Raw genomic sequence first — 14060 nt, 5'->3', positions numbered from 1 at the left:
ACCCCCCCCTCTCTCCCCACCTTTTCTTTTCCTTTCTCTTTCACCTCTGTCTCCGTGTCTGGTCGGAATTACAAAGCATTCAACAACAATAACAATAAAGTTTTAAGTATCAGGCGTGACATTAAAAGCAAACGCTTTGATGCTCCACCTGAGAATAAATCTGTAAGGCTTGTCACCAGCATTCAGACATCAATTCTGCTTGCTTCACAGCCAGACAGGACACGGTAAAAAAAAATAAAATAAAATAAAATAAAAAAAAATAAAAAGCAGCTGAAGACTCACTTGTTCAAGCTGGCTTTTGTATGACCTTCTTCACCTCTCTCTCTTTATTCTGCTCTCCCCACCTATTCCACCTTCCTCAGGATCCACTGATTTCCCTCTTTCCTGTTCACTCTCTCTCTTTCTTGACATTTTTTCAATCGCAATTGCGTATCTTTTGCTAATTTTAAATATATTTTAAAACATTTTCCAAATGTTTTTTTAAATATTTTTACATTTTTTGCTTCTGTGAAGCGCCTCATGATTTTTATCATGAGAGCCGCTATAGAAATGATATTTTCTTCTTCTTTAGTAATACTTTAATCTCTTATTCTGGAGTAAAATAAAGAAACAAGCTAAATCATCACATATCTGTGGCATCAAGAAGCATCTTCTGAGTTCAAACACAGGGATGGAGCACAACGTTTACACCTGAACAGTATCAGGATGTTTTAACTCACAGAGGCCTGCAGGTCTTCTGTTTTATGAGCAGAGCGCTGAGAATCCGCTTGTTATGAGCGCTAAACGTTATTTTGTCGCTGCCGTGTGGAGCGGTAAGGAAACACAATTCAAACACGGAACCGAGTCCGGCTACCGAACCGAGCAGAATTCTGATGATGTCACACCGGTGCACGAAGGTGCGGGTTCCAACCCACAGGAGAGGAGGGAGAGAGGAGGTAACCAGCGAGTGGATCACAGGGACTGAACTGATGTTTTGGAGTGGAAGTGTACCCCCCCACGGTTTAGACGCGGCGCTCATGCAGGTGTCTCTTTCTGTTCCGACGCTGCTACACGTAATATTTTTACTGGATTAAGCCTATAATGTACTTTTACTCGGTAACGGATATGATTTAAAATGTAGCGAATTACAATTCTTTTTCAGAAACGTACTCAAGTAAAAATAAAACTACAGCTTTTAAAAACTACTTAAAAAGTATAAATATACAAAAAAGCTACTCAATTACATTATAGTGAGTAAATGTAATTCGTTACTTTCCACCTCTGCTTAAACAGAAGAGTGAGAAAACATTCACCCCCCTCAGAGTTGTCATGAGTGTAAACTAGATCATTTAAACCAAAAACATGTTCTGGTACCAGGCTGTAAACATGTTTATTTCTGCTGTGAAATCGGTATTTTTAACATGGGAGTCAATGAGGATTTGCTCGCTTCTGACACCAGCCCCTAGTGGATGAGGGTGGAACTGCAATCTGTGGTACTTCCGGGATGGCCTCAATTTTTGAGCCGCATTGTGGGGGTTTGCTGTGAACATGGTGTTCATTATGGACAACCCATGACTAGTACAGAAGTCCAATAACAAAATCCCGCTCAAATTCAGATCAGGGGGGCATTCCTCCCAACCACACCTCTCCAGGTGTCACTGTCGCTGCCCACATGAGCGTTAAAGTCCCCCAGCAGAACGAGGGAGTCACCGGAAGGAGCGCTTTCCAGCACCCCCTCCAAGGTCTCCAAAATGGGTGGGTAGTCTGAACTGTAGTTTGGTGCATAAGCACAGACCACAGTCAGAACCCGTCCCCCCACACGTAGGCGGAGAGAGGCTACCCTCTCATTCACCGGGGTAAACCCCAATGTACAGGCACCAAGATGGGGGCAACTAGTATGCCCACCCGTGCTCGGCGCCTCTCAGTGGGAGCAACTCCAGAGTGGTAGACATTCCAACCCCTCTCAAGGAAACTGCTCCAGAGCCAGAGCCATGCGTTGAGGTGAGTCCGACTATATCTAGTTGGAACCTCACTAGACCTCACCAACTCAGGCTCCTTCCCCACCAGAGAGGTGACATTCCATGTGCCAAGAGCCAGCTTCTGTAGCCGAGGATCAGACCGCCAAGGTCCCCGCCCTCGACTACCACCCGTCACACACTGCACCCGACCCCTTTGGCCCCTCCCACGAGTGGTGAGCCCATGGGGAAGGGGACCCACGTTTCCTCTTCGGGCTGTGCCATATATATATATATATATATATATATATATATATATATATATATATATATATATAGATTTCAGGGAAATACATTAAAAAAATTTGGCTTTCATGGCTCTCTCAGCCGAAAAGGTTCCTGACCCCTGTTTTAAACATGTGAAGTGGATGGTAAACATGAATAATTATCTTATTATAATGTGTATGAGTATATTGATAGGTTAATTTGTTAAGTCAAACATGTAGTTAAGATCTGAAATGGATTACTGCAGGAAAAATATTCATTTTAAACCAATCATTGATTAAAACACAGATTACTCAAACATTTGATTTAACATCTTGTTCACTCAACACATTTGATTATTTCAACCTATAAGTTGTAAAGTCACGTAGGAACTTTGAGGAGGGTGAACTTTATTCAGAGTGAGGATGCAGAAGTTTTGTCTGCATGCGACCTTGACTGAGAATGTCATGTCTCAGGACTGGAGCAGAGTTCCCTGTTCTAGGCCAGGCAGATGGTGTGTTTGTGTCTGAAAATGAAAGTTCATTTCTGGTCATTTTACTGATGAAACATCCTGATTAACAAGGTTATAAAAGCTCATAAATGAAAAATCACTTTGATGTGTGGGGGAACTTTTCCAGGCCCTCTTTAGCAGGGTGAGACTGGGAGGAGAGTGCTGTAGCCTTTTAGCTGGAAGCTAACCGGAGCCTGGGGCTAGCACTAGCGACATAGGTCGCGGGGGTTGTAGCCTAAGCAGTGAAGCCCAGACTTCCCTCTCCGCCAGCTCCTCTGGGAAAAACCGAGACATTCCCTCCTGGCCAGACGAAAAACAGTCTCTGCAGCATGTCCTGGGCATTCCTTTAGGGCTTCTCTGAGTAGATTTGCTGCTCCTCCACATTGAGAAGAGCCAGTTAAGGTGGCTCAGGTATCTAGTTAGGATGCCTCCTGGACACCTCTCTAGTGAGGTTTTCTGGGTATGTTCAACTATTAGAAGACATAATATCAAAGTTAACCCTAACCAAAAAGCAGCTTCTGAGTTGAAATGTACTAAAGTCTAGAGATGATGCTCAGCACTTTTACATTTAAATTTGCTACTCAAGTATTAAGTGCTGATTTGCACAAACTAGATGTTTAAGCTCGTGGTGGCTGTACTCCTGTTATACGAGCAGAGTACTTGTAATGAGGGTGCACATCTTTTGCCATTCCAGTAGTGCCAAGCAGTTGGGGAAACACAAACCAATGACATAGTCAGTGGCAGAAATGAGAGGAGTACTGTCATATCACTGGTGCACAATGTTATGGGTTTCAACAGGTAACAGGATAGGGAGGAGGTGTCACGATTTGGGGATGTTTGGACCCAAAATGCAGTACCCAGGATGACACGAGGCAGGAGATGAAGTAAAGTAAATAATCCTTTATTCGCAGGTTGAAAACAAAAGTAAATCCAAAGGCAGGGAGCCAAAAATCCAAAAATCCAGAAAAAGAACCAAAAGCTCACCAAGAGCACACAAACTGGGATGAGACACGAAGCTCACACAGAGCACCAGAACACGCTGACACACAAACAATGGACTGACATCAAACAGAGACAAGACAGGGCTTAAATACACAGGGAGAACAATTAAGGAAACAAGAAACAGGTGTGTGGAGTGAGGACTGGAGGGAAGGCAGGTGTAACTGAAATGCAGACAAAGGACACATGAGGGCGCTAAGAGACACAAAAGGGAATCCAGAGAGGGATGGAGGACACCAGGAGGCACATGAAGGAAGGGGCAGACGCAGATCATGACATCATCCCCCCCCCCCCCCCCCCCATAAGGGGCGGATACCAGACGCCCAAACAAGAACAAACAACCACAAGCACAAGACAAGACACAGGACACGAAAAAACCAGAGGGAGGGAGAGGAGGGAACCATCAAAACACAACCCAAAAAGGGCCGGCGAGGGGGGAATAGGAGACCCCGGGAGGCCGGCGACAGGGAACCATAAGGCGGGACCAGAGAAGCCTAGGAGGCCGGCGATGGGGAACCAGGAAGCGGGACCAGACAAGCCTTGGGGGCCGGCGACGGGGAACCAGGAGGCGGGACAAGGGAAACCCTGGGGATAGGGGGTTTCGGAGAAGGAGGACGAGGAAGGGTCTCTGGAGACTTGAGGGACTGGAACTCTTGTGACTGGGAAACTTGAGACTTGAGGGACTGGAACTCTTGTGACCGGGAGACTTGAGGGACTGGAACTCTTGTGACCGGGAGACTTGAGACTTGAGGGACTGGAACTCTTGTGACTGGGAGACTTGAGACTTGAGGGACTGGGACACTTGTGACTGGGAGACCTGAGGGACTGGAACACTTGTGACTGGGAGGCTTGAGATAGGAACAACTGTGACTGGGAGGCTTGAGACTTGGGACACTGGAACACTCGAGACTGGGAGACTTGAGACTTGAAACACTGGAAAACTTGAGACTTGGGAAACAGGAACACTTGAGACTGGGAGGCTTGAGACTTGGGACATGGGAACACTTGTGACTGGGAGACTTGAGACAGGAGACGGGGAGACGTCTACTTCGGAGTTGGAAACGTCTACTTCTGTCGACTTTTGGCCTGTAGGCATCGACCCTTGGACTGGAGGCGTCGACCCTTGGATTGGAGGCGTCGACCCTTGGACTGGGGGCGTCGACCCTTGGACTGGAGGCGTCAACCCTTGGACTAGAGACGAAGCCTCTTGGATGGGCTTGACCAGAGCTTCGTGGACGGGCTGGACCGGAGCCTCGTGAACGGGCTGGACCGGAGCCTCTGTGTCCTCCACCTCCGAAGCAGGAAGCGATGCGTCCTCTGGGACCACAGCTGGAGCAGGATGCGATGCGACCCTCGGAACCACCGCTGGAGCAGGATGCGATGCGACCCTCGGGACCACCGCTGGAGCAGGACGCGATGCGCCCCTCGGGACCACCACTGGAGCAGGATGCGATGCGACCCTCGGAACCAACGCCAGAGCAGGATGCAATGCGACCCTCGGGACCACCGCCGGAGCAGGACGCGATGCGACCCTCTGGACCACCGCTGGAGCAGGATGCGATGCGACCCTCAGGACCACCGCTGGAGCAGGATGCGGCGCCCTGACCCCAGCAGACCTCTGATGGCAGCTGCGGCGTCGTCGACGTGGGGGGTCCTGGGTCAACAGAGGTGTGGAGATGGCTGATCCCTCGGTGACCTGACCCACCAGGAGACTGGAGATGGTGTCAGGAGGAACTGTTCTTCGCCAGCGACGCTGAACTGGAGAAGCTGCCAGGGGACGTCTCCCACGATCAGGACCAAAGCCCGGAGGACACACTGCCAGCTGAATGCAGATGAATCGGGACTTGTCCTGGAGCTGCTCTGCCCAGCCGAACAAACCCACTGGTCCCGGACCCTTGAGTTGGTTTGTCGGTGCATGGGTGTCCGGGTAACCATTGAAGTTATCCCTCCTATAGTTCTGATCCCATTTACCTGGGGTTGCTGCTGGGTCCTGGGTTGGTCGGTCCATTATGTCACGATTTGGGGATGTTTGGACCCAAAATGCAGTTCCCAGGATGACACGAGGCAGGAGATGAAGTAAAGTAAATAATCCTTCATTGGCAGGATGAAAACAAAAGTAAATCCAAAGGCAGGGAGCCAAAAATCCAGAAGAAGAACCAAAAGCTCACCAAGAGCACACAAACTGGGACGAGATACGAAACTCACACAGAGCACCAGAACACGCTGACACACAAACAATGGACCGACACCAAACAGAGACAAGACAGGGCTTAAATACACAGGGAGAACAATTAAGGAAACATGAAACAGGTGTGTGGAGTGAGGACTGGAGGGAAGGCAGGTGACACCTAACTGAAACGCAGACAAAGGACACATGAGGGCGCTAAGAGACACAAAAGGGAATCCAGAGAGGGATGGAGGACACCAGGAGGCACGGCACATGAAGAAAGGGGCAGACGCAGATCATGACAGGAGGAGAGGGATTAAACAGTGCAACTCTGAGGAAATCTGGGAAAAGTTTTGGTCTTTAACCTCTTCATTCAACAAAGTGTGGGTGTTAACCCTCTGGAGGCAGGGGTTGCAGATGTGCAACGTTAAAACCTACCTACCTGGTTACTCCACGTACATATTTCATGAGCCTTCTTAACTCAGAGGTACCCCTGAAGGACTTAGTTGTTCATCCTTTTATCAAAACTTATATAGAGCCTGAGAGGGTTAAAACCCTAACTATCCCTACAGATGCGACGCTCGTGGACCATCGGCTGGTAAACTGCTGCCAACTACTGAACATTCCCTCTGATATTAACCTTTTATTTTCCTTAACATAGCATTTACTACTACTAGTTCACTGCTGTGTGTGCGTGTGTCTGCTCTGTCTTCTCCATCCCCAGTGAGTCGTGGAGGATGGCTGCTTATACTGAGCCAGGATCCTCTGGAGGTTTCTTCCTGCTAAAAGGGAGTTTTCCTCTCCACTGTCGCTGCATGCTTGCTCAGTATGAGGATTGCTGTAAAGGCTCTGACACTAGTCAGTGACTCGATGCAACCTGCTGGGTTTCATTAGCTAGATACAGTGCACGTCTTTGTCGGTTCAACAGGAATACTTGCTTTGGAAAGTGCCTTGACATTTTGTGTTGGGAATTAGCACCATATAAGTAAACTGAATTAAATAGCTGGTCAGTGATTCATCTCACCATCTTTGGTCCCTTAGATGGTTGTCAACAATGTTCCTTTGAATGACAGCTTCATCGAGACACAATATGGCCTCATCTTCATCCTTCCAAAGGTGCTCAAAGTTCAACGCAACAGATGCAGCCGACAGGTCACCTTGCAGGTCAAGGTAAGGGCGTAAGACATGTTGGAGTGACGAATGAAGTAATAACAGATAGATGAATGAATGAATGCAAGTATAAACATGCTGCCTTTGTTCATATTTATAGATGTAATGAGCCCATATTACAATTACTCTAGATTTTTCAACCTTCATTAAAACAAACATCAAGTTAAGCAGCGTTGGAGGTGGTTGTTAGCACAGTAGTGGATGGATGATGGTATGGGCTGGATCTGCAGCTACAGGACTCCTCTGAATCTATACCTTCTCAGAATAATTTATTGTCTGTTCAGGTAAACAAACATCCTGCTTAGCTTTAAATTAATTGGATTTGGTATCCATGAAATAATGAAATAATGTTTAATTGTATAACGGGTCAATTTAAGGTTCTGTCATTTAAATTAACACAGATGTGCTATTTTTGGTAAAAGCATGTGCAAATGAAAATATAATAATGTCTAAAATTCAAGAGATATGTTTGAATGTATACATTTTATTGTTCTCTGCTTTCCCAGGGAATATGTTCTGACTGTGATGGAGCTCCTCGGTGCCTCTTCAACTACATCCCAGTAAGAAAGCTATGTTGGTTTTTCTGGTTAATTGTGTTGTTTCCGTACTTTGTTCTGCACACAGATGCCTGATCAGGTCAGTAATTCAATGAGCTCATATGTGCCGCAACACCAGGCCATGTTTGCTTCAGAAAATCTCAGTGTTGCCAAAACACTGGAGTTTGATGGAGAACAAACCAATAATGGAAGATAAATTGACCACAATGATTAGTACTGTCAATAGCATTGTCCTTGACAAAGTAGATAAATTAGAAATATGAAACATTGTAAAAAACTGTGGAAACAAACAATCAACCGTTTATCAGGACCTGGACGTGATAACTTAAAACCATCATAGAATCTGTCATTGAATCATTCACTTACATTTGGAATCAGAATCAGAATCAGAATAAGCTTTATTGCCAGCGCTCCAGCGACCCAGAGCATAGGAACGTGACTCCGCAAACACAACCTGACCAAGGTTAAACACACACACATGTAGACAAAACAGGTACAGGCAGTCCACGAGAGCAGCCATAACGGCGCTCATTTCATTAGATGAAAAGGGTGTTAATGAGGATAATTGGGGTAAGGTAAAAAAGGCATACCAGAGTTAGTCCCAGCAGGGAGTAGCTCTACTATACAAAAAACTCCTCAACATACATACATAGAAGCACGAACATCACAGTTACAAAACATCAGACTCCGATAGGGAGGCGCGGGGGTGGGGGGGGGGGGGGGGGGGGGATCCTGAATCCTCCAACGGGAGCTGCCAGTGTACGGTGCTCTGCCAGCTGCAGTCAAACAGGTGGGAGGGAGAGAGGAGGGCCAGAGAGCACATTGAGTTTCCTGCAGGTTGATGACCTCGAAGCAGAAGTCACAATCTGAAGGCGGGGGAAGGGGGGGGGGGGGGGGGGGGTTGTCACAGCATCTGTCTACATTCCTCCTTTCGTGGGGGTTGATATTGATGGCAGCTGTGGAGGCTGCCTTGGCGTCAGAATAGGATAACAAGACTTTGTTTAGGGCAGACAGAGATAATTTTCCTCTCTGCCTTGGAGTCTATTAAGTGGTCATTCATGTCCACCAGTGAAGCCAATTATACGTTCTAAACATCCCCACACCGTCCGGCGACCCTCTCCGAGATGACATCCATCTTGCGCACTAACACAGGCAACGCCGCGAGGACATTGTCCAGTTTACGGTTCACCTCGAGTAACGTCCCAGTCTGTGAGGTCACCGTACGGGCGGCATATTCCGTGGGTACGGGTTGCACTCCAATCGCTCCTGACTTCCCAAATTTCCAGAAAACCAGATATCTATCTATCTATAATCTATCACTTACTACTGGAAATGTTCCTGATGAAATGAAAACGGCAAAAGTAATTTCTTTGTATAAGAGTGGTGATGAACATAGTTTCAATAATTACAGGCCGGTGTCACTGCTTCCACAGTTTTCTAAAATATTGGAAAAGGTATTAGTATCAAGGTTGGATAAATTCATCAAAAAAAAATTTAAATTTAAACAATGAACAATATGGGTTTAGAACTAAACCTCCCACAGCAAAAGCAATAATGGAATTAACGGATAAAATATCAACAGCAATTGACAATAAAAATGACTTCATTAGTGGTTTCATTGATTTGAAAAAAGCATTTGACATCATTGATCACTCAAGGTTACATCAAAAATTAAGTCAGTATGGAACAAGAGGTGTGACTCATCAATGGGTTAAAACTTATTTAGAAAAAAGGAAACAGTTTTTTCAGATAAAGGACCATAAATCCAAACTATGTGAAATTAATTGTGGAGTGCCACAAGGGTCGGTCCTCGGACCAAAACTGTTCATTTTGTTTATTAACGACTTGGTAAATGTACCTAAGACACTCTGTACCATTCTATTTGCAGATGATACAACACTGTTTTACTCAGGATCAAATATTGAGGAGGTGGCTAAAGGGATGAATGATGAACTGATTAAAATGAAAAACTGGTTTTATATAAATAGATTGACACTGAATCTTAATAAAACCAATTTTACACTGTTTAATGATAAAAAGAACGGTGATGTGTCATTGGAAATAGATGGGACTGAAATTCAAAGAGTAAAAGAAACTAAATTTCTTGGAGTTCTTATTGATGAAGACGTGACATGGAAATCCCGTATTAGTTACATAAAAGGTAAAATTGCCAAATCCTTAGGAGTATTACATAGAGTCAAGTTTTTACTGACTAATTCTGGTTTGTTGGCATTGTACAATTCACTGGTTGTTCCATACTTGACTTATTGTGTAGAAATCTGGGGAGCAACAAACAAAAACTATACACAACCCGTATTTATTTTACAGAAAAGAGCTCTGAGAATCATCAATTATAGTGGCTGTAGAGATCCATCGAACCCGTTGTTTATTAAATATAAATTACTGAAATTTCATGATTTAAAAGACTGGAAAATCTTACAAACCATGTATAAGGCCAATTCTGCCAACAAACATTCAGGGGATATTTGAAAAGAGAACTAGTAATTACATGCTGAAAGAAACTGATGTGTTTACAAAACCTAGATTTAGAACTAAAATTAAGGAGTGGAATATATCTGTAAATGGTGTTAAATTATGGAATAGCCTTAAAAGGGAAATAAAAAAAAACTCTGTTGTTTAATATATTCAAAAAATGTACCAAATTGAGTGTACTAAATAATAATGAAAATGTAAATTTAATCAATGATCATGATTAGAACAGGAAAACGTTTAAAATGAATGTATGTGTGTCTGACAAACGAAAATTGTATATACCGTAAATCCTCTAATACAGGCACGGGCCTGTATTTGACTCAAGCTCATCAAGCTCCAGGCCTTTATTGGAAGGAGGACCAGAATTAGAGGCAGGCCTCTATTTCTATTTGAGCAAAATGAACTAATGGTTCGCTGGAGTTTTTGACAATTAAAATTGCGCCCACATTTTCAAAGTTAAACACTTTTCTTTTAACAATGGTAGTTTCTGCTTCAGCCCTCTCCCCCCTCCCCCTGAGCAGCGGCCGCAAACTCACTGATGCGCCTGCAGCCTCTCGGAGTTCCTGCTGCTCTAAACATTAAAATAATTATTTCATTTTCTGTTCCTCACTTCTGATCAATACCTTCAGTGGTGTCTGTTTGTTGCAACCAGCAGGTACAAAAACTAACTTGTTTTTATTTGACTATTTTTCTGTCCTGCCTGTTTATTATCTTCCTGCATCTCCTCTCAATCCTAAAGAGAAACTGCTACCTGGGTTCATATATATTCACCTCATGAGTTACCTTTGAACTGCAGTTCTAAAAGATCTACCGACCGCTAAAACAGCGGAGTGCTCGCCGGCCGCATCAGTGATCGGTGCGTCACCGAGGACAAAACACGTGATGCGCCCCGATCCACAGCAGCGAAACGCATCAGGCACAAATAAAAGAATAAAAGACAGAAAACATAAAAGGAAATGAGCCGACATGAACGATCGCGTGTTAAATTAGTTTTTGAGGTGGCGACACCTGATTTGATAATGTTACTGTGGCCGTGCTCAGGACGCAGATGTCTGGAGCGCGTCAACAATCAGAGATTTGCATGTGCAAGCTGGTCAAGGTTAGGATGGGGGTGAGGGGAAGGCTAAATTGCAAGAGGGTAAACGTCACAATTTGGTTAAATGTCCGTTTTACGGCGGGCGTCATTACCGACGCTCTGGCACAGCGTGTTGTCTCCCGACGCGCAGGAGCTTGTCACCTGCTGACAGCAGGCTGCTGTCTTTTCCGTGGACTGCATCTTGCCGGTCATTATCACGCGACAGCGACTAGTCGATGACAGGCATAACAAGTCACTTATAGAGCGGTGAAGTCGACTAGTGACTAGTTCATACAACCCCTGCTACTGCTCCCCAGAGTGTTCTGCAGCATAATCAGCACGTTCTCTTTGAACTTGATATGAAATTTTCGCCTCCTCTTCATCTCCGCACGGTTAAAGTTACCCTCACGGTCTATCACTGGCAAATCAAAAGTGAGACGGATGACACAACCCCCCCCCCCCCCCGTACTTGCTTGTTACCACATTCCACCCGGCCACAATAAATAAACGGCCATTATTCACCTCCGCCGACTCCGGCCAAAATGTGATACCCGGCAGTTAATTAAATTCAGGCTAATTTTAGAGGATTTACGGTAAATAGATTATTTCTTCTGGAAAAAGGGGGCAGAAATTATAAGATGTTTTTCTTTATTCTGCTCCTTTTCGTTCAAATTAGATCTTTTGTTGTTATGTATGTCTTTTTGTTTATGTTTTATTTGGTTTTATTTTGAATGAAATAAACAAATAAAAATAAAAACTATATAGTAATCAGTCAGAATTGTGTTGATGTTCTGTGTTTGTTTTATTTTATTTTATTTTTTGCAGATCAAAGAGAAATTTCCCCCCAACATGAAGCCCAACTGTGTGTTCAGGAAGCGGGTTGGCTCCAGAAGGAGGTCTGTGTCGGGCTGTATGATCACATGTCTTCGCCTCACCACGGTCAGTAAATAGTACTGCTCATAGCTGTGATTGTATCTGGCTCTGAATGTAAGGTTGTTGTAGGTAAAAACCATCGACATTTAAATATTGGACAATGGGTTTCCATAGGCTCCAATAACACGTTTTTGCGCTAAAATGGGAGGTGGCCACCACCGCCATTTTGACCGTGTCACAGGTTCCGTCAAGCCCAGACAATTCCACAAAAGGGAAGAGAGGTGGAGCTCAGGGTGGGGCTGTAAGGCTGAGATCAACTGACGACACCCGGTCGAACTAGCTACAAGCTAACCTGAAGCTAACCCAAAGCTAACGCGGAGGTGGGAGCTAAGCTAACAGAGGTAGCAACCTAGCTACAACCGGAGATAACTGTGCACAACACCAGAGCTTCTGAGTCAGAGATACGCCGGGCTGACCGCTGGGTAAAACCGGGTGGAACACAGAGGTCTCCCAGAGCTCCACAAGCCGGCAGCCGCACAGCAGACAAGCGCCGCTGCGATCTGAGATGCGCAGAGCTGCCGCTGGGGAGAACCGGGTGGAAAGGTTTCCATCCCAGAGCTCCACAAGCCGGCAGCCCGCGCAGCAGACAGAAGCCGCGATCAGACAGAGGTGCGCCGAGCTGCAGGGAGGGGAGAACCGGGTGGAAAACATCGGTCTCCCGAGAGCTCCACAAGCCGATAGTGGGAACCCAGCTCCACCAACATGTTATATTTCAACCCATTTTCTAAAGTGCAGCATTATGTTAAATGCACTGGGTTTTACCCTATTACATTTACATTTCATGGTTAAACAGTACATGTTAAAATCTAAGCTCAGCTCAGCAGTGACCTAAAATACATAAATATAATTTTACTTACCGAAAAAAATGAAGTGGAGACTCCTTGGATGCTCTATTAGTGCAATTAATGCCACAGCAAGTCATTTTGTCCAACAATTGCACAAATAATATCCAAAAAAGAATACACACACACAGAGACCCAAAATCCTGGAACAGTTTCCAAGCCAGACCGAGGCTCTACTGAGGCCTTTCCACGGAGCTAGCTCTGTGGTCACGTGGGTCTGATGCTCATTAATTATACAGAATTTTAGGCTTTTAATACACTTAAACAGAAGAGTGAGAAAAATATTCACCCCCCTCAGAGTTGTCATGAGTGTAAACTAGATCATTTAAACCAAAAACATGTTCTGGTACCAGGCTGTAAACATGTTTATTTCTGCTGTGAAATTGGTATTTTTAACATGGGAGTCAATGAGAATTTGCTCGCTTCTGACACCAGCCCCTAGTGGATGAGAGTGGAACTGCAATGTATTTCATTTCCGGGTTTGCTTCCATTTTTCACCCTCATTGTGGAGGTTTGGTAAAAACAGCATCGGTAATACTTTAGAATAAAGTTTTGTTATTAAAAAGTGTTTAGCATGTCATTAGAATAAAAAATGTTTTTCAGTTCACGCTTCAAAGACGGAGTTACAAAGTGCTTCACAGCTAAAAACAAACATAAAATTAGCAGTGTGTAATATTTTTACCTGTTACTACCAAATTCTATGTATCCACTGCACTAATTTACCATTGTTCATTAGTATTTCTCAACAATCGTAAAAATTACTCTCAACTTGAAATTTTACATTTTTCGATACATAAACTGGTCGACGCGCTATGGTCACCCACCATCTTTAAATACGCTAGCTATATAAGGACATACGAGCTCCGTGTCATACGTTTGCACTATGACTGTTACCTGAAAAAACAGCAGCAGCGTGCCCTGGAAGCATGGAGACTGCCAGTTACACTGAGAGACTAGCTACACTGTGGCTGTGCTTTGTTAGTTTAAATAACAAATAATGAAATCAAAAGACACGTCAAAATTTTCAAGCAGTCATCACATCATACGCTCAGCAGCTGCATATGATGAGATCCCCGCCCACTATCATTTCGACAACAGCCTCGAACTGACTCAGT

General features: G+C 44.7%; 1 protein-coding gene across 2 annotated transcripts in view; it reads left to right on the top strand.

Annotated features, from left to right (window-relative positions):
• The window catches only part of stab1 (stabilin 1), a 263769-nt gene that overhangs the window by 143893 nt on the left and 105816 nt on the right, over positions 1-14060 (top strand). For both annotated transcript variants that reach the window (XM_070554590.1, XM_070554589.1), the window contains 3 exons: positions 6917-7045; positions 7552-7605; positions 11996-12109. In XM_070554590.1, coding sequence (XP_070410691.1) covers positions 6917-7045; positions 7552-7605; positions 11996-12109 — 297 coding nt within the window. The remainder of the gene's footprint in view (positions 1-6916; positions 7046-7551; positions 7606-11995; positions 12110-14060) is intronic.

Source organism: Nothobranchius furzeri, chromosome 9, assembly GCF_043380555.1.
Source record: "Nothobranchius furzeri strain GRZ-AD chromosome 9, NfurGRZ-RIMD1, whole genome shotgun sequence".
Taxonomy (NCBI): Eukaryota; Metazoa; Chordata; class Actinopteri; order Cyprinodontiformes; family Nothobranchiidae; genus Nothobranchius; species Nothobranchius furzeri.
The sequence above is the reverse complement of the archived record's forward strand: the minus strand, read 5'-3'. Positions and strand labels throughout refer to the sequence as shown.